At 43.8% G+C, this 21151-nt stretch overlaps 1 protein-coding gene and 1 long non-coding RNA gene across 2 annotated transcripts in view; one reads left to right on the top strand and one right to left on the bottom strand.

The window, feature by feature from the left end:
• Positions 1-21151, top strand: part of LOC107376744 (caskin-2) — a 175390-nt gene that overhangs the window by 50466 nt on the left and 103773 nt on the right. The window contains exon 4 of the mRNA XM_070545349.1: positions 4135-4232. Within this exon, the coding sequence (XP_070401450.1) occupies positions 4135-4232 (98 nt within the window). The remainder of the gene's footprint in view (positions 1-4134; positions 4233-21151) is intronic.
• On the bottom strand, positions 15718-16423 carry LOC129157161 (uncharacterized). The gene is made up of 3 exons (XR_011516967.1): positions 16288-16423; positions 16002-16072; positions 15718-15941 (listed from the first exon to the last, which is right to left on the bottom strand). It is a non-coding gene; the product is annotated as an uncharacterized lncRNA (long non-coding RNA).

Consider the following 21151-nt stretch of genomic DNA (forward strand, 5'->3'; position numbering starts at 1 on the left):
CCGTTTACAAGCATAAATAGAAAGAGTTACCCCTAACTTGCATAACCCGATTTAAATGCAGACGTTGGGGTAGCGTCAAGACGTATGGACTACGTCCAGACGCAATATGCGTAATTTCCGGTTCTTCTTGTTCCGGTATCCGTGAAAACAACAACATGTTTCCCAGTTCGGAAGAGATAGCGACCGCGTTTGTTTGTGCTTTAGTTTCTTCGTCACTCCAAAAGTGTGGTGCTGTGCCGCGACTCGCCATTTTGCTCCCAACTTGTTGTTTACTTCCGGTGTTCTGGCGCATACAAGACGTCTCGCTACTCAAAAGACCAAGATTCCTTGCGAACAGAGCATGCGCAGAACACACGCTTTGATGGGGATATCCCGGTATGCGTTTACACGACCAAACATTCGGGTTAGAAAAGGGTTACCCCAGGTGTAGTAACCGGGTTTTTAAAAACCCGGTTATGAGCATATCCGGGTTTTGGCGGTGTTTACATGGACCTGCGGAACCGGGTTATTGTGAATATTCGGGTTTTAAAGGGGTTACTGGCTGCATGTAAACGCACTCATTCAGCACATTACCAATTACAGGAGACCATCTTTCATTTCTGATGTTAATCATGGCCTTGCTGAGGAGCTAAATGGCTTTTACTGTCGCTTTGAGGAAAGGAATGTCACACCCCTCCTCCACTCCAGCATAGCTGCAGCCGCCACCCCTCACCTGAACACTCTTACTCCTCTTTCCTCTAAATCACAAGCTACATTCCTTGTGAATGAAGAGGATGTCTGCAATATCTTTAGGAGACAGAACGTACGGAAGGCACCAGGCCCAAATGGAGTAATTCCTTCCTGCCTCAGGACCTGTGCTGTCCAACTAGCACCTGTCTTCACAACGATATTCAACAGATCACTGGAGCTGTGTGAGGTTCCATCATGCTTCAAAAGCTCCACTATCATACCAGTACCGAAGAAATCCTCCCCTACCGAATTGAATGACTACAAACCTGTGGCTTTGACATCAGTAGTCATGAAGTCCTTTGAGCGCTTGGTGCTGTCCCATCTTAAAAGCACCACAGGCCACCAGCTGGATCCCCTGCAGTTTGCATATAGGGCAAACAGGTCAGTGGATGATGCAATTAACATGGGGCTGCACTTCATCCTGGAACATCTTGATCAACCAAGGACCTATGCAAGGATATTGTTTGTGGATTTTAGCTCTGCTTTTAACACCGTTATAGAGCTCCGGGAGTTGACGTCACTTCTCCCGGCATGCAACAGTTCAAATCGAAACGGCGCCATATTGGCAGGCAGAAGCCGGCAGCTGGACTACTTGTTATTGTCAGAAAACTCAATCAAACGGGAAATATGGTAGATTCCTGTTGTGCCCCAGGATGCAGAACAGACGCGGACGACATAAGGAATGAGCCATCTACAGGATTCCCCAAGATCCGGAGCGCCGCAAACGTTGGATCATTGTAATAAAACGCGCTAGTGACCGGGCGAAAATGAAGCTGTGGGATCCCGAGAGTAAAGGATTTCGCTTATGCAGCGACCGCTTCATATCAGGTACTTAAACCAATGTTTCCTCAACTGTGTATGGTATTTATTTTAAATGCTTTTATTACGATTCTTAGTGGGCTTCCTAAACTTATTTTGGCGTGGCTTTTTCCGTCTCATTACTCATAGCAACAAGTAAACATCTTCTGCGTGCTGCCGTTTCCGTGTTTTATGATGACAGCAATTAACCGGCTAAGCTGTATTTAACTTATAAGCAATGGTTGATCAATTGTCAGATCACACATAAAAAGCACTTTGGATTGCTATTATCTGTCTCACCGAGACTACTTACGTGTAAATCTGTTATTTGTCCGTCCATCCATCCATTTTCATCCGCGTATCCGGAGTCGGGTTGCGGGGGCAGTAGCGTGACTTCCCTCTCCCCAGCCGCCGGAGCCAGCTCCTCCGGGTAAATCCCAAGGGGTTCCCCGGTCAGGTCCGGTGTTGTGCCGGTAAGAAGTCTGCTACGACAGCTTCTGGCGTTTTTAAAAAGTATCCCAGGGGCACGGTAAGGGTCGGAGATGTGTAGTCTATTTAATTTCTGACTATATAAAACGATTTCTTCTGTTTTAAAGTGTGAAGTAAACTCCGACGAAGTAAAATCCAAGCGGATCCCGTTCATGTTCATGGTTACATCCGTGTTTGTTTACCTTTTTTGCATGCCAAAATGGCGTCCACTAACTGAGAGTCACGTGGGGTCCGGAGCTCTATACCAGAAATCCTCACCTCAAAGCTCTCTCAGCTCACTGTTTCCCCCGCTATGTGTCAGTGGATTTCCAGCTTCCTGACAAACAGGAGCCAGCATGTGCGGTTGAACAATGTTACGTCTGGCACAAGGTTGATCAGCACCGGTACACCACAGGGGTGCGTCCTTTCTCCACTGCTCTTTTCATTGTACACCAATGACTGCACCTCTAATGACTCAGCTGTAAAAATCCTGAAATTTGCAGATGACACCACTGTCATTGGGCTCATCCAGGATGGTGATGAGTCTGCTTATCAGCGAGAAGTTGAGAGGCTGGTGGTCTGGTGTAGTCAGCACAATCTTGAGCTTAACACCCTTAAGACTGTGGAGATGGTCGTGGATTTTAGGAAGCTTCCCACAGTGCTGTCCCCCCTCACATTATCCAACAGCCCAGTGTCAATGGTGGACTCATTCAAGTTCTTGGGAACTATCATTTCCAGGGATCTGAAGTGGGAAACAAACAAGGCTCAGCAGAGGATGTATTTCTTACGGCAACTAAGGAAGTACGGCCTACCACAAGAGCTGCTGATCATCTTCTACACCGCTGCAGTCGAATCCATACTCTGCTCATCCATCACTGTCTGGTTTGGGTCAGCCACAAAAATGGACAAATGCAGACTACAGCGTATTATTAAAACAGCAGGAAAAATCATTGGTGCCCAACTGCCCTCTGTCCAGGAACTGTACATCAGCAGGAGCAGGAAAAAGGCAGTGAATATTGTCCAAGATGCCACACATCCTGCATCTACTCTCTTCCATCTCCTCCCATCTGGCAGACGCGATAGATCGCTGTACACAAAAACCACCAGACACAAGAACAGTTTCTTTCCTTCAGCCATTTCTCTCCTGAATCTGTAGATTATTTTACCTTCCTTTTACTATAGTTTTTAATACTTATTCAGTATGCTTATGGATATGTGTGTGTGCGTGTGTGTGTGTGTGTGTATATGTGTATACATGTGTAAATGTGTATGTGTGTACATATATATATGTGTGTATGTATGCGTGTATGTATATATGTAAATATACTTGTGTGTGTGTGTATACACGTTCTTATGTGTTATTTATGTATTTTTATTCTCATTTAGCGAACATCTACCGAAGCTAAATTGCGTGTAAATGTAATTTTACTTGGACAATAAATCTGAAATATGAATCTGTTTTCCAGAATACCTACTGTATATCTCACACAGCTGATCCTTTTTGAATTATTGTGATTCTCATTGTCTGGTCCTTCTAAGATTTAAGCTTTGGACAAGAGTCCCATATGTACCCAGACCAAACCCACTATAAAAACACCCAAACATGAGTCCTGTATCAGAGCTACTATAAAATACGAAGAGGAAAAACTTGCATTAAAATCAGTATTCAAAGAGTTATGACTGATTAAATGTGCTGATGCTTTATTGCATCTGTCAAAGAGAGGAGGGAGTACTACCGCTTGCTTGCGTCAGAGTGGGTCTAGCAATGTCTGTGGTCAGATCTTTCCATTCTCTGCTGACTGCACAGTTCTTCTGTGTGACAACGGTAATAATACTGGGTTAATATGCACCTGAATGCTGCTTCTGGTGGTTTAGATCAGTGATTCCCAACCGGGGTACCCGTACCCCTAGTGGTGTGTGAGCGCATTTTAGGGGTACACCCAAAAATGTATATTTCATTACCCAGATGATGAAGGGAAGGATATATTGTGATACAGGTTTTAGGCGAAATGGTCCACTCCTACCCAAATGAATAACAAACCCAGCTTTTATCAAGCCCCCCCCACCCCCCCACCCCCCCCTTGCATGATTTCACAGGTTAAACATCATATCTGAAGTCTGTCTGTGCTCCGCCCACAGTGTCGCAGCGCTGCACCACGCTGCTCTGACAGGAACCACGGAGCTGCTGTCTCTGCTGCTGGAGACCCAGGCCACGGTGGACATCAGAGACACTAATGGTACTGAAACCCTTTGACTCAGTCTACTAACAACCTCAGAACTTTTGTAAATGGTAACTGGCCTGCATTTCTCTAGCACCTTCTTAGGGTTCTACCACCCCCATGGCACTTCGCAACACATTGAGTCATTCATCCATTCACACACACATTCACACACTGGTGGTATCGAGCTGCAATGTAGCCACAGCTGCCCTGGGGCGCACTGACAGAGGCGAGGCTGCAGAGCACAGGCACCACTGGTCCCTCCGACCACCACCAGCAGGCAAGGTGCGTTAAGTGTCTTGCCCAAGGACACAACCGCAGAATTCTCTGGTTGGAGCGGGGATGGAACCTGCAACCTTCTGATAACTGGACAACCCGCTCAACCTCCTGAGCTACTGCTGTCACCATGTTCTAGACCAAAAACAAATCCAAACAGTGTAAGTGTCAGGAAATGAGGTCAGTTATCTGAATTAGAACCTTACGCATGAGATTTACCCATAAAAAGGTGTTTCTCCTGAACTCCGTTGTGCATGGCAGCAGCACAGCTGCAGAACATTACCTAGGACATGAAGAACAGCTACAACAAAATCTGGGACCAGAGGCATGCACTGCTTTAGAGCATGTTGCTGCTGCCATTGAGGGCAGTGTCAGACTTTAGATGAATGGTGTTCAATGAGAAATGTAACTTTTACCCATCCTGGCTCCTTCAAACCACAGAGTCATGTACTAGAACTAGGGGTAAGTATTCTGACAGTACAACAAAGTACACACAGTCATTAATTTTTTAGCAGTGACACCGGGGCCCCATAAAATCTGTTTAATGTTTTCCCATGTTGGGGCAACGGTGGCACAGGAGTCAAGTGCTCACCCCGTAACCGGAAGGTTGCAGGTTCGAGTCCTAGGGTAAGACACTTAACCCATCTTGCCTGCTGGTGGTGGTCAGAGAGACCGGTGGCGCCAGTGCTCGGCAGCCTCACCTCAGTCAGTGCGCCCCAGGGCAGCTGTGGCTACATCGTAGCTCATCCCCACCAGGGTGTGATTGTGTGTGTGAATGGGTGAATAACTGACTGTGTTGCATTTCTGTCTGAGGTGTTTTTTGCAGAGCAAAGCTGCCCTCTCTGTGGAGGGTAACTCTGAAGTGCCTTTTTTCCCTCCAACTGACCCAATCCTCATGTAAACCCTCTGATCTCTATTAAGGTGGCGCGACTCGGGTTGCGAATGACCACAATTACCAGTTCTTGTCGTGTGTATTTGCCTATGAATGTATGTCCGATCTCAGAATTGTGTGTACTGAAACTCTAATGTCCCTCTGGGATTAATAAAGTATCTTTGAATTTGAATTTGAATTTATATCCGCGATCTCGTTCTTTCTGTCACTACCCAAAGCTCGTGCCCATAGGTGAGGGTAGGAACGTAGATGGACCGGTAAATCGAGAGCTTTGCTTTCTGACTCAGCTCTCTCTTCACCACGACAGACCGGTACAACGCCCGCATCACTGCAGACGCAGCACCAGTCCGCCTATCGATCTCACGCTCCAGCTTTCCCTCACTCGTGAACAAGACCCCAAGATACTTAAACTCCTCCACTTGGGGAAGGACCTCATCCCTGACCTGGAGATGGCATTCTACCCTTTTACGAGTAAAGACCATGGTCTCATATTTAGAGGAGCTGATTCTCATCCCAGCCACTGTAAACTGTAATACTGTGTTAGTTGCACACTGCTTTCCCCTCCTCAGATGCCGGATGGTGGACCAGAATTTCCTTAAAGTCATACGAAAGTCTTGCTCTATGGTCTCACCGAACCCCATCTATGCTCGGGTTTTTGCCTCTGCGACCACTCAAGCCGCATTGCGCTTCGACAGCCGTGTGTGTGTGTGTGTGTGTGTGTGTGTGTGTGTGTGTGTGTGTGTGTGTGTGTGTGTGTGTGTGTGTGTGTAACTGTGGCTTAGATGACATTAGCATCTCACCGGCCGCTCTGTCGGTGTCCTCGCCTAGAAACTGAGCTTGCAGAGGTTCAGGGTTGGCATAAAGGTGTGTCCATTTTTCTGTCACATTTGATATCATCCATCAAAATGTTTTCGTAGAAAGTGACTTACATAATTTTTCAGAGCATATTTTGTGAGTAAAACAAATTTCATAAATGAGAACCCTGAGATATTTTAAATCAAATTTTCTTTCACTTAAATTAGTCTTTCTGAAACATTCAGGACAAGACAGAACCATAAGGTGGTGTCATGGGATTACAGAGGAGGATTAGGGCCACTGAAAAGAAAAAAGAATATTTATATAGATGTCTGACCTTTTTTCCTCAAAATTCTGAGTTTAATATCAGAATTTTGAAATTTACGTCACAATACTGAGAAAAAAAGTCTGCATTCTGTGATTAAAGTCAGAATCCTGACTTATTTTTTCATAATTCTAAAGTCAAAAATCTGAGAAAAAAAAACACATTTCTGAGGTTAAAGTAAGAATTCTGAGATTGCAGTCAGAATTTTGAAAAAAAAAAAGTCAGAAGTGTGAGATTATAGTCAGAATCCTGAGACTGGATTAAGAATTCTGAGAAAATATCTGCTGTTAAAGACTCAACCGGGAATATAGTTTATGACCCTGAAAGAATAAACAACACTTTCAGAGACTTTTACAAACTTTGTACTCACCACAGATAAACCCATCAGATAACGAGATTGATGAGTTCCTTGACAGGATAACACTTCCTAAATTATCAGACAGCCAAGTTACAGTCCTGGACTCGCCACTAACATCAGCGGAGCTCCAGGAGGCCCTTAAATCCATGACTAATAGGAAAGCTCCAGGTCCAGACGGGTTCCCAGTAGAGTTCTACAAAGTATTCTGGATCATTCTGGCTCCAACATTCTTCAGAATGGTGAGGGAAATCGAAGAGAGCGGCAGATTACAGCCAAACATGAACTCAGCCAATATTAGTCTCTTGTTAAAACCAGGCAAAGACCCAGCATTTCCTACCAGCTATCGCCCAATTTCTCTTATTAATGTTGATCTCAAAATAATTTGTAAAGCCCTGGCCAAAAGATTAGAGAAGGTAACCCCCTTCATAATACACCCTGACCAAACTGGTTTCATTAAGGGTAGACAGTCATCCACAAACTCACATAGATTACTTAATTTGATAGATTTCTCTTACAGTAGAAACATAGAAACTAGTATATTATCTCTAGATGCAGAAAAGGCTTTTGATAGAGTTAACTGGAAGTTCTTATTTGCAACTTTACATAAATTTGGTTTTGGGAACTTCTTCATAAACTGGCTACAAACATTATACAGTTCACCAACAGCACGTGTCAGGACGAATGACCAAATATCAGCTAGCTTCTGTCTTCAGAGGGGGACCAGGCAGGGATGCCCACTCTCCCCCTCACTGTTTGCTATCTTTATCGAACCACTAGCAGCAGCAATTAGGCAAACAACAGATATTAAAGGGATAAAGTGTAAGAAAATAGAACATAAGATCAGTCTTTATGCAGATGATGTTTTACTCTTTCTCTTTATTAAAGAATTAGTTACAGGGAAGCTTGGCTGTTGAATGAATATTTTGGGCAAAATTGTTCAATACTGCCAAAAATATCATTGTCCTTTTGACCTGTCCAAGATGGCCGGTCGAGCTACGTGTCGGGCACCTAAGATGGCGGATTGTTGCGCATGCGCAGTCCGGCACCCGGCGTTGTATTCCCTGTAGCAGAATCACGATTCTAAACACCGGAGCATTTATTCGAACCGCCGCTAACGTTATCCACAAGTACTCCGTACCGGAAGGTTTAGCGGGTTTAAGGACGCAGAATCGCTGCGTCGGAACGGCTTGACAGTTTCGCGGGACGCGTTCCCAAGCGTCTTACCGAGAGTGGCTAGTTAGCTCTTTGGCTAAGTAGCTTTTCGTCTGTAGCGACCAGACTTAAATTTGTCCGATTAGCCAAGCAGGCATCTCGCTCCGCGGCTAAAACGGACTTTAAAAGCATACGCAAACTGGATGCAGTAACGCCTCCGGTAAATATAACCCGAATTACAGCGGTTACCTAGCAGGTGAAGCTACGGTAGTTGTTCACGAGTCTACTGGGAAAAATTGACGCTGATCAGGCGTCTTCTGGACGGAAAAAAAATTCCGACGGAGCTTTCTGTCTCCGATTACACAAATGGATGCACACAGTGTCACAAACACAGCGACAAACAATAAACAGACGGTTCCAACGTATTAAAACAGGAGAAATGTTTACCCTCAAATGTAGGCCCAAAATGGCCGTTAGCACACGTCAGCACTCAAGGTGTTTTGATGAAACAGCGCCTCCTGTCGGAGGGTGATGAATGTGCACCCCCCTTTTCTGAGAAGCTGAATGAGGAAAATGCTCGCTTTTTTCCTCTCCCTGAACTCACACACTGGACAAAAATCCCAAAATATGTCTCCTGGCTGGCTCGCCAAATGTAGTGAAATAGAGTGATGTAACGATCTAGAGTTGTATTTTAATATACTGTAAGTAGATCTAGTTTTATAATCAGAAGATGGGCTGTTTTTATCATCAGGGAGTTTAATTAAACACTCTGTATTGACTTTGAGACAAGAAAAGAGAGAGAGTTGGGATCGTTTAAGAATCTTTAATTTCTTAATTATAAATTCTTAACAATCTACCAGGACTAACTCGGTGATGGATGAAAATGGATTTGGATGTTGTGTTGGTGCGTGTGTGTGTGTGTTGTTCAGGATCTTTAGGCTGACGGAGCGTATCTGGTTGTTATGACTACGGACCACGAGGCTTCGGAAGCTGATGACATGAGCAGCTATTTTGCCGTGTACGTACCCTGTGGAGTCTCCCAGGTAGATCAGGAAATGCCAGGTCCTAGGACCTCAGATGTGTACTGGAGCTGGTTGAAGCAGCGGTCACAGCACGTCAAAGCCCGTCTGAAGGGCCGACCCCGGTAGCATCGGCAGCATCAGCTAGTGGTGCTCTTATTTTGAAGGGATGTCGTCTTGTTGGTAAACAACGGAAATCTCCAGTAGCTTCACAGTTCTCAGTTAAAGAAGAAAGCACATCTGGCCAGGCTGTACTTCTCTTTTGATGACGGTGGAACCCCCGTAGGACTTCCAACTGAACAGAACTGAAGTCAAAATGGAACTGAACATAAAATGGCGTTGCCTTGTTTTTATATCTCTGAGTTGTTTTAAGTTTTAGTGAACGGGATTGGACACTTTAATTCAACAAGCCAGATTCTCTTACGGCAGCCGAAAGCTCTGATTGGTTGGAACAATGTGTCATGCGTTTCTATGGAGATGAGGGTCAGTCTGTCTGTGCAGTAGTCCTGCTTTCATTAAACACATAAATCATGACATCTTTATTCCACAGATCATTCACTTGATTATTATTGATCAACATCTGTTTCGACTAGCTTTAATCACAAATTAAGTACTTTGATTATTGAAAAGCGTTCTTCTTCTCCTTCTGGCTCTTCTCCTGGAATGTAAACAGTCTGAGGAACACCCGACCTTGGCGTTTCCTACACGGGTGTTACTGTGTACAGGGGCAGCTGTGTGGAGCTGAAAATTATGAACTTCATAACGTTACACTCCGGAATTCTCAATTGTCTCTCTCTCATTCAATAGAACTGATAAAGTCTTTTTCAAGCATTTCAGATTACTCTATAAACTGGTTAAAATCCACAGTTCTACCAATTAATTTCTCTTTTGTCAATTTACTTAATACACAATTCGAGTCAGGGAATATCACATACCTGGGAATTGATATCTCTCCCAAGTTAGCAGATCTAACCAAACTAAACTACATCCCACTTTTAAAGAAAGTGGAAGATGATCTTGCAAGATTGAAATCCTTACCAATATCACTCATGGGGAGGGTTGCTACACTTAAAATGATGGTCTTACCCAGAATAAATTACTTATTCTCGATGATCCCAAACAAACCACCAGCTGACTGGTTTAAATCTCTGGACTCCTCAATTATTAAATTCCTTTGGCAGGATAAACCTTCACGAATTAGCTTAAAAACGCTTCAGAAGACCAAAGACAGAGGAGGACTGGATTTACCCAACTTTTATTATCCACGCAAGATCTCATCCCGTGGGGTCAAAATGATCATGAGAACGGTGAGCAAGAATCCCAGAACGACACGGGGGGACCTGGTGAATGACCTGCAGAGAGCTGGGACCACAGTAACAAAGGTCACCATCAGTAACACACTACAACGGCAGGGAATCAAATCCTGCAGTGCCAGACGTGTTCCGCTGCTGAAGCCAGTGCATGTGCAGGCCCGTCTGAAGTTTGTCAGAGAGCACATGGATGATACAGCAGAGGATTGGGAGAATGTCATGTGGTCAGATGAAACCAAAGTAGAACTTTTTGGTATAAACTCAACTCGTCGTGTTTGGAGGAAGAAGAATACTGAGTTGCATCCCAAGAACACCATACCTACTGTGAAGCATGGGGGTGGGAACATCATGCTTTGGGGTTGTTTTTCTGCTAAGGGGACAGGACCTTTAAGCCCCATGAGATGTCTAAGCTGCAGCTGTTACACACCTGCTTAGACTCTATCAAAACCTGGATGGTGGGAGCTTTCTTCAGCTGAATGAAGATAAGACTGAGATCCTCATCTGTGCCCCAGACAAGCTGGTTCCCAAAGTCAGAGACTCTCTTGGTCAGCTTGCTTCCCACACCAAACCCTCCATCAGGAATCTTGGCGTGACCTTTGACCCAGCTCTCACCCTGGATTCTCATGTCAATTCTCTTGTTGGCTCTTCCTTCTTCCATCTCAGGAACGTTGCTAAGCTGAGTCCCATTCTGTCTCGCTCTGAACTTGAGACAGTTCTCCACACCTTCATCTCCTCACGCTTAGACTACTGTAACTCTCTTTTCACGTGTCTGAGCAGAACCTCCCTGAACCGTCTACAGGTGGTTCAGAACGCCTGTGCTCGGCTTCTGACCAAGTCCTCCAAACACACCCACATCACCCCGCTTCTCCTCCAGCTTCACTGGCTGCCAGTCAACTTCAGGGTTCATTTCAAGATCCTGGTTCTGGTCTATAGGGCCTTACATGGACAAGCACCATCTTACATTGGGATCTTGGGCTGCATGGTGGCACAGTGGTTAGCACTGTTGCCTCGCAGCACGAAGGTTGCAGGTTCGAAACTCGGCTGCGGCCTTTCTGCTTGGAGTTGCGTGTTCTCCCCATGCATGAGTGGGTTTCCTCCGGGTACTCCGGTTTCCCCCACAGATCACAACATGCCCTATAGCAGGTGTGTCAAACTCAAACTCACACGGGGCCGAAATGAAACTCTGGGACGGAGTCGAGGGCCAAACTTAATATTTTTGAAAAAGTGACGCAAATTTGCACATTTTCTTTATCAACATTTATGCAATTTTGAACCTTTAAATTTGGAAACAAACATATTTCTGCATTAACACTGAATGTGGAATAACCAAATGACACACGAGCAAGTCAGATTTAAATAAAAGGCATCAGTGGTATTCATTACTTGTGGTATAATCAGCATTTTTAAAATCTATTCAGGATTTATGTTTTCTTGTTTATTCATTTTTCTTATTTTTTATTCTCCTTTTATTCTCCTGTAATACGTGTCATCGCTGCTGTGACGTCTAGCTTTCCCCACTGAGGAACAATAAAGGGATTTTCTATTCTATTCATCTATCTGCAGCCTTTCCACTTCCTGTTTACTGTAGGTTAAATCTTTTCTCACGGGCCAACAACAAAATAAAATATCATTTTATCTTAAATGAAAATGCAACATCTCACCTGTTAACTTTCATGTTTTGGAGCAGAAAAAGAGCGTAAAACCAACATATTTAAAGCTCAGTTTGCTCCACTGGTTTACTGTGATGCTCACCTGTTCCAGCCAGATACCTGCATCATGGGGCTGATCTGAGCTGAGGAGGAGACTCCTGTTGTTTTGTTCATCTTCATCATAATAATGACAACATTAGATGACAACAGGTGCTCACATAGGTTTGTGCTGATGAACATGTCTGAGCAGCTTGACCGCGTTGTTGTGTGTCGGGGAGGAAACACAACCACAGAGCCGTGCTGGTTTGAGCGTGTCGCTGCTCGCTGGAGTTATATCAGCTCTGTCTGGACGTTAGTTGGAAAACTTTCTCTTTCAGTCGTGAACACATTACTGAGCGGCTAGAATCTCCGTTTCTGGGCTTCAACGTCAGAAAATAGCTGAGTGAGAGGAGTGTAGTTTGTCCGAGACAGCGGAGCTGCAGACACTGGCAGCAGGCGGAAAAAAACACAAAGGAGTGGGCGTCGTCGGCTCCGCGCTGACGCCGCAAAGCATCATGGGAGTTGTAGTCTTTGCGGTAAAATCGGCCAGCGGGCCAGTTTTAATATATTTTTGATATTTATCTCGCAGGCCACATAAAAATGCTCCGCGGGCCGCATCTGGCCCGCGGGCCTTGACTCTGACATCTGTGCCCTATAGGTTATAAATTGTAAGTCGCTTTGGATAAAAGTGTCTGCTAAATACAGGTGCTGGCCAGTAAATTAGAATATCATCAAAAGGTTGAAAATATTTCAGTAATTCCATTCAAAACGTGAAACTTGTACATTATATTCATGCAATGCACACAGACCAATGTATTTCCGATGTTTATTACGTTTAATTTTGATATTTATAGGTGACAACCAATGAAAACATCAAATCTGGTATCTCAGAAAATTAGAATATTCTAAAGGCCAATGAAAAAATGTTTGTTTCTCTAATGTTGGCCAACTGAAAAGAATGAACATGAAAAGAATGTGCATGTATAGCACTCAATACTTAGTCGGGGCTCCTTTTGCCTCAATAACTGCAGTAATGCGGCGTGGCATGGACTCGATCAGTCTGTGGCACTGCTCAGGTGTTATGAGAGCCCAGGTTGCTCTGATAGTCGTCTTCAGCTCCTCTGCATTGTTGGGTCTAGCGTATTGCATCCTCCGCTTCACAATACCCCATAGATTTTCTATGGGGTTAAGGTCAGGCGAGTTTGCTGGCCAATCAAGGACAGGGATACCATGGTCCTTGAACCAGGTGCTGGTGGTTTTGGCACTGTGTGCAGGTGCCAAGTCCTGTTGAAAGGTGAAGTCTGCATCCCCATAAAGTTGGTCAGCAGCAGGAAGCATGAAGTGCTCTAAAACTTCCTGGTAGACGGCTGCATTGACCCTGGACCTCAGGAAACAGAGTGGGCCAACACCGGCAGATGACATGGCACCCCACACCATCACTGACGGTGGAAACTTTACACTGGACCTCATGCAACGTGGATTCTGTGCTTCTCCGCTCTTCCTCCAGACTCTGGGTCCTTGATTTCCAAAGGAAATGCAGAACTTGCTTTCATCAGAAAACATAACTTTGGACCACTCAGCATCAGTCCAGTCCTTTTTGTCCTTGGCCCAGGCGAGACGCTTCTTGCGCTGTTTCTTGTTCAAGAGTGGCTTGACACACGGAATGCGACACCTGAATCCCATGTCTTTCATGAGTCTCCTCGTGGTGGTTCTTGAAGCGCTGACTCCAGCTGCAGTCCACTCTTTGTGGATCTCCCCCACATTTTTGAATGGGTTTGTCGTCACAATTCTCTGCAGGGTGCGGTTATCCCTAGAGCTTGTACACTTTTTTCTACCACATTTTTTCCGTCCCTTCGCCTGTCTGTTAATGTGCTTGGACACAGAGCTCTGCGAACAGCCAGCTTCTTTAGCAATCACCTTTTGTGTCTTGCCCTCCTTGTGCAAGGTGTCAATGATTGTCTTTTGGACAGCTGTTAAGTCAGAAGTCTTCCCCATGATTGTGGTGCCTTCAAAACAAGACTGAGGGACCTTTTAAAGGCCTTTGCAGGTGTTTTGAGTAAATCAGCTGATTAGAGTGGCAGCAGGTGTCTTCTATATTCAGCCTTTTCAGAATATTCTAATTTTTTGAGATACCAAATTTGGAGTTTTCATTAGTTGTCACTTATGAATATCAAAATTAAACGTAATAAACATCGGAAATACATTGGTCTGTGTGCATTGCATGAATATAATGTACAAGTTTCACGTTTTGAATGGAATTACTGAAATATTTTCAACCTTTTGCTGATATTCTAATTTACTGGCCAGCACCTGTAAATAAACATAAACATCTTCTTAGTCCCTACACCTCCAGCAGGTCCCTGAGGTCCCTGAGGTCCACTGATCAAAGCCTACTGGTTGTGCAGCACCAGGCTAAAGACCAAAGGTGACAGATCATCTGCTGCTGTGGCCCCCAGACTCTGGACCTCTCTCCCCCTGAGCCTGAGATCAGTGGACTCAGTGGTCTCCTTTAAAAAGCAGCTGAAGACTCACTTGTTCAAGCTGGCTTTTGTATGACCTTCTTCACCTCTCTCTCTTTATTCTGCTCTCCCCACCTATTCCTCCTTCCTCAGGATCCACTGATTTCCCTCTTTCCTGTTCACTCTCTCTCTTTCTTAAATTTTTTAAAGAGCGGGTCAATTGAGCCTCTGAGTCCTTCTCCACCCACGTATCAATTTTGAAAAATGCAACATTAGTAGGCGTTGCCTGGAGGACCGAGAGGGCGGAGCCGCGGCAGTGACGAAGACGACGGCTAACTAGAAGATGCTAGCTCCCTTCACTCTATGCAGTTATTAGAAGTGGAGGATGTTTCTCCCCCTCCTTACCCAGACACTCGAGAAGAAAGGGACCAAGTCTATTTGGAGGAGACAAGCGGACCTGAGCCTTATTGTTGTGAGCTTGTGAGTTGCCTTAAACTACCGGAACCGACCCAACAGAACCACCTCTGAACGTAAGTAGCCGTTAGCCATAGCATTGGACTAGCTGCAGGGTTTGTCTCCACGGCCCTAGAGCTAGTATTCAGCATGTTTTAGAGGTTTATCTGCTTCAGCACACCTGGTTTTAATCAGCAACAAATAGCTGAGCTGCTTAACAGTTAATCTAACCTGTTAAAGCAGGAAAATCCATTGAAACACGCTGGATAGCAGGTCTCCAGGAGCCCTGGGCTCAAGTTACAGTCTGCTGCATAAAGTTATGAAAATGCCCCATGAGAAAATTATTCTGTAATGTGTTCAGCTCACTAAAACTGCCCTGGTTTATTTATTTACTGATAACAGCTGCTCTCTTGGTTCTAGGTCCTCTGGTGTCTGCAGCTGGTCTCTGGTGTCTGCAGGTGGTCTCCTCTGCTGGTGTCGTCAGGATCAGGAACTTCCAGAAGAATGTGCCTTTCAATGACTCTTTCCCCCTTATTTGTTATATTAATTAAATAAATCTCATTTTATATATTATATATTTCCTGTTTTTGTTCATGTCCATAAATACTTAAACATGCTTGAAATTAAAACAAGCTTTTAACAGTGAGGTGCTAGTTTAATTCATCACAATAGAGCTAGTTAAACATGCATTGTGATAATTCAATTAATGTAATTTATAAATATCCATTAAAATATCAAAACTGGAATCTATGAGATATTTGGCAGCGCAAAAAAACTTGTCAAACACAATATTTATTATAATAATTGTAGGCAGACAGGAGACAGAGCTGATGGAGGTTCTCAGTCATCGAAGGAAGGCTGAAGGCTTTCCAGGAACAGGAGATGTGGTGTTGTCTCTTCTCTCTCTATTCTGCCAGATGAGCTGATAGGTTACAGGTGTGTGAGGACGTCCTCATGCTGTCATAACCAGATGACAGGAGTTATCAGGTGATCAGCCAGGCTAATGAGATGCAGAAAGAAAACAAATCCAGGACAGTGTACAATATGTGGTGTTGCTCACCTTATGTGCTCTTATAGAGTTATTAACGTGTGCCTGCCTCATGGTGTAGAGTCCATATTTTGCTGAGTGTCCTGCAATAATGCAGGTTATTAGTTAATTTACTTTTGATAGCAAAAACAAAATATTTACTGTAAAAGTTGTTTTCCAGGTGAATCAGCTCACACGTCACCACCAAGTGTCACGGGGCCAGAATCAGTAGCCTCCTTCATGATGTCATGATGTAATCACATACTTATTTAATTGTTAATATCTTAAAAATTCTGAAATGTTTTAATTTTTTTTTTACCTTGAACAGTTCACTGAGCTTGCACTGTCACTGAGGTGGAAGCTGGAATCAACAGCAGACACCTCACACCTTGGTCTTTTCAGGGGGTGTGGACGCTGCTCTGGGACCTTCTGGAAGATGAATTTTCATCATGGTCCCCGTGGGTCACCAGACACACTGCGGCTGTGAGCTCCATTCTGGCTGGCTATGTAAAAACAAAGAAGCAGCACATTTATAAATGTTTAAAAGAGCATAAAATCACGTGTAACAATAATCTGTAAAACAAATTAAAACTAGAAGGTAATAAAATGTTTACATAGAAGATTATTAAAAATAATTCACCTTTGCTACGGGTAAGGCTTTACGTCAGCCTGGACAAGTGCATTCTTGCAGCTAAATCAGTCTGACAGCTAGTGTCTTGGGTAGATTTAGCCTGAAAAAAAAATAGAAGCACATTGTTGTTGTTGTTTATAAAGTCAGATAATATACAAAAGAAACTGTCCTATATAGGCGCTTTATAACATTCCTAGTGTGTGATCATTATAACGTAAAAGTCAGTCACATATGATGTGGAGAGTCTGAAATGTGACCTCCTGAACAGAATTCCTCACAGAACCGGGTCACAAGCTGGATTTCACGCTGTAATGCTGTCTGTCAAGTGCTGCGTCAGTTAGAGCCACTGTTGCAGAATTGCCGACTGACTAGCTAAAGGAAGTGAACCACGTCTCTCAGACTTTGCATTTAGGAAGGGAATTGTCTTTAGAAGATGTTAAAACGTTTATTTAGCTTACTCACCTCAGACTGGAGCCCGCCGTGGTGGGGGAGCAGAGTCGGTGGGCTGCATCTAAATCGCGGAAGAGCCACGGTGGGCACAGCCTCCCTCTTCAAATGGAGACGTGCAGAATCGCGGGTAAAATGCCCACAGAGCCACCGCAAGCATACTACACTACACCTACTCACCAATACTAACACGATATGGAGCACTAAACCCGAACTACTTTCCCAATTACACTAACAGCCAAACACTAACTAAACTATAATATACAACAGCCAAGCTAACACTAAATAAGTATTTATAACACTAAAATATATGCTAAGACTAGGATATGCTAATGCTATATGCTAATGCTGAACTACCGCTGACCTCCTACACTCACTTGCAAATCCAACTCCCACTCGCCACAGGGCGTGGCCGAGACGCTCGTTGCTTTTATAACTTTGGCACGGAGCTGCTACGTAGTACTCTACTGGTTTACGTAGTACTTTACTCTTTAGCCATTGGCTAAAATTTATTCAAAATGACTCAAATTCTATGTTTTCAGCTGAAGGTGGCGCATTACTGTGGTTTTTAGACAGAATTTTTAATTTTTAAAGAAAATGCACCAAAATGCTAAAATAAAGAATACACACATTTAAAACACTATTAGACACTCTCATCAGCAAAAAAAAGTTAATTTAGACGTTACTTGCTCTTTAAATCACAATTGTCTATTTTTTGCTCATTTTAAATATATTTTTAACCATTTTCTAAATTATTTTTATATTTTTACATTTTTTGTTTTTGTGAAGCGCCTCGTGGTTTTTATCTTGAGAGGTGCTATAGAAATGATATCTTCTTCTTCTTCTTCTTCTACAAGTGGCCGGCCTGAAGCGATTCTCTGGAACTGTCGAATCACTCAGGATGATCCAATTTTAAGGTTTTGATGTTATGATTTGCACAGCCAATCAGAGGCTGACAAGTTTGAGAGATGTTACCAAGACAACTCAGAAACACGCCTTCTTGATACAGGATGTTCTGACTGGGTTAATATTATGCGTGTCAGTGTTTAACTTAGCCGTACTTGTTATTGTGTGAGTGCAGGTGTGAGGACCTCGTCGTCAAAACATGTTGAACACATGGAAGGTTCTAGTAGACAAACATAGCATCATATCTATTCAGTGAGCACAGAGTAATGAAGCATTTCATTATACTGTAATTATTATAAGTAGTAACAAACAAATGTTTATTTAATGATTATGTAGATTATAAGTCATGGAAGAAGTTCATATTGATTTAAGAAATCATTCTCAAATTTAGCAATTGATTGGAGCTGTAGTTCTTCCTTCTGTGGAGGCAGACAGATGGGAGCTTGGGAAATAAAGTTATTGTTTAATTTTCAGACTTGCAGAGTCTGAATCCCAGCTGGTATGAAGTCAGGCTCATTTAAAGGGAACACATGCAGTGTTGTGTCTCCTTTCTGACCAGATGTTGAATAGATGTTGAAAGGTCAGACTGTACCTAAACTGAGCATTGCTGGACGTTACAGGTATGAGTCTGACAACTGGCCCGACGCCGCCCCTTTCTGCGTGCTGCAGCCATCTCGAAGATTGGGCCAAGCAACAGCTTAAGCCTAATTTATACTTCTCCGTCCGCGCCGGGACGGACGCACGCAACGCCATAATCCACGCTTTTGAGGGCTCTCCAGCAGGACGGAGGAAGTCAAGATCTCTTTTCTAAACATCCGCCCGCTGAGACAGAAAATGCAAGCTTGTGATTGGTCAAGACGCCGCTGTCGTCTACAGTGCTGCTCAAAAACATAAGGAGCCGACACGGAGCAGCTTGAAGAATACCTCACGGAAAAACTCTAACAATATAAATGTTTTATTCCCTCGTGACTGGAGGAGTGAAAATATACACAGCAAGCATTTTTTTTTCGTGGAAATGATGGGAAACGTGGGTTTAGAGGTGGTGAGTGCAAGAAGGTGGAGGAGGATGAGGGTCAAATCTGTCCGTGTTAAAAGTCTCTTAAATACAAAAAACACAATATGAACACACTATCTTGGACCGGATACATGACAGGATACCACAGAACCGCGCTACGCCCTCTGCTACGAGCACAACGTCTCCGTACGTCCATGCGTGTCCTCCCTCGTGGAGCTGACGGAGACGTATAAATTAGGCTTTAGTCCCAAAATTCTGAGAAAATAGTCAGAATTTCAAAATTAGATCTGATTTTTTTCCCCAGTGATTTAGGACAGTGATCTTTTTATCTCTTAAATATTTAGAGATTTGTTGTTATTTTAGAAGAAATACCATTTCATTTCTAAAGTAAGAACAATTGCAAGAGTATGGTTATTTTTTCGATGGGATGTTAATAAATGGGAAAATAAAAAAAAAACATAAATGGATCTTAAAATATTACTGGTAGTTTTATTATCATTCTGTTGTGGAAATTCAATTGAGATTTTATATGAAAACTCAGAAAAACTGGTTAAACCTGCACATTTTTAATAAATTTGAGTTATATTTAAAAAAAAAAGGATATCACAGTTATCTATCTCCAGCGGTCAACGGGCAGTCAGGCGGGGTACACCCTGGACAGAGAGCCAGTCCATCGCAGGGCAACACAGAGACACACACACACACACACACACACACACACACACACACACACACACACACACACACCTAAGGACAATTTAGACGGACCAGTTAACCTAACAGTCATGTTTTTGGACTGTGGGAGGACAACACATTCTCACACCCAAGGCGTCAAAATATGACACGTGTGACCAAGCCTCAATATATGATGATTTGGGACGCCCCAGCACGTCAGGAGACGACGATCAGGGACAAACAGCTGACGTAGCATCTCAGAGCTTCGGTACGCCGTTGGTGAGACGGACATTAGAACTACTTGTGAACTACTTAACCTTCCCCTCACCCAATCCTAACCTTAAAGTCCATAAACTGTGACCTTAAGGTTAGGATTGGGGTGAGGGGAAGGTTAAAGAGTCAAATAATGCCCGTGTGACCGCGCGTGTCAGACAGTGACACCAGCGGAGCCACATGTCCCTGATCGTCGTCTCCGGACTCGCTGGGGCGTCCCGAATCGTCATGTATTGAGGCTTGGTCACGCATCATATTTTGACACCTTGGGTGTGAGAATGTGTTGGGGAGGAAGCCGGAGTACCCGGAGAGAACCCACGCATGCACAGGGAGAACATGCAAGAATAAATCATAAAACAAAAGAAAAAGTATGTGAAAAGTTTATTTTTAAATAAGTTTGGAAGGTTACATGTACTTCAGTAAATTTTAAAAATATTTGCTCTGTTGAAATTCATCTGATGTCTGAGATAGTAAAACCAGTCATTTTGACATAAATAAATAAATAAATAAATAAATAAATAAATAAATAATATCATATCATATACTGTGATATAGGTCTGAGACCATATGACCCATTCATTCCCAAATGAATAATAAACCAGCTTTTATCAAGCCCCCCAGTCCTGCATGCTTTCCATGTCTCTGCTTCAGCCCACCTGATTTACATATCTGCATCACCTTCTCAGGATGACATCAAGTGCTGCACAAACCTGTTAATCGCTCATTCATCTAGATCAGGTGTGTGGCAGCAGGGAAACACCTAAAACATGTAGGACGGGGGAGCTGAGGACCAGGGTTAAGACACACTGTGAAGGAAAACCAGAGCAGGGCTGCAGCTGCGACTGAGAGAGCGCCTGAAGCCTCGTTCACACTGAATGCAGAATGGATGCGGTCCAGTTTCACATGGATCAGAAATCACTGAGTCCATGCAGAACATTCACACCAGCTGTGGTGAGTACCAAGGGGGTACTCGTGGTAATGGAAATGAGACATGAATGGGAAAAGTCCACCATTTTGGATCAGATTGCATTTATTGTGTATAAATTAAAACCAGCTCAGTGGTAGAGTGGCTCTAGTGGTAGAGTGTCCGCCCTGAGACTGGGAGATCAGGGTTCGATTCCTGGTCGGGTCATACCAAAGACTTTGAAAAAATGGGACCCAATGCCTCCCTGCTTGCCACTCAGCATTACGGGGTTGGATTGGGGGGTTAAACCACCAAATGGTTCCCGAGCGCGA

Source organism: Nothobranchius furzeri, chromosome 16 (genome assembly GCF_043380555.1).
Source record: "Nothobranchius furzeri strain GRZ-AD chromosome 16, NfurGRZ-RIMD1, whole genome shotgun sequence".
NCBI lineage: Eukaryota > Metazoa > Chordata > Actinopteri > Cyprinodontiformes > Nothobranchiidae > Nothobranchius > Nothobranchius furzeri.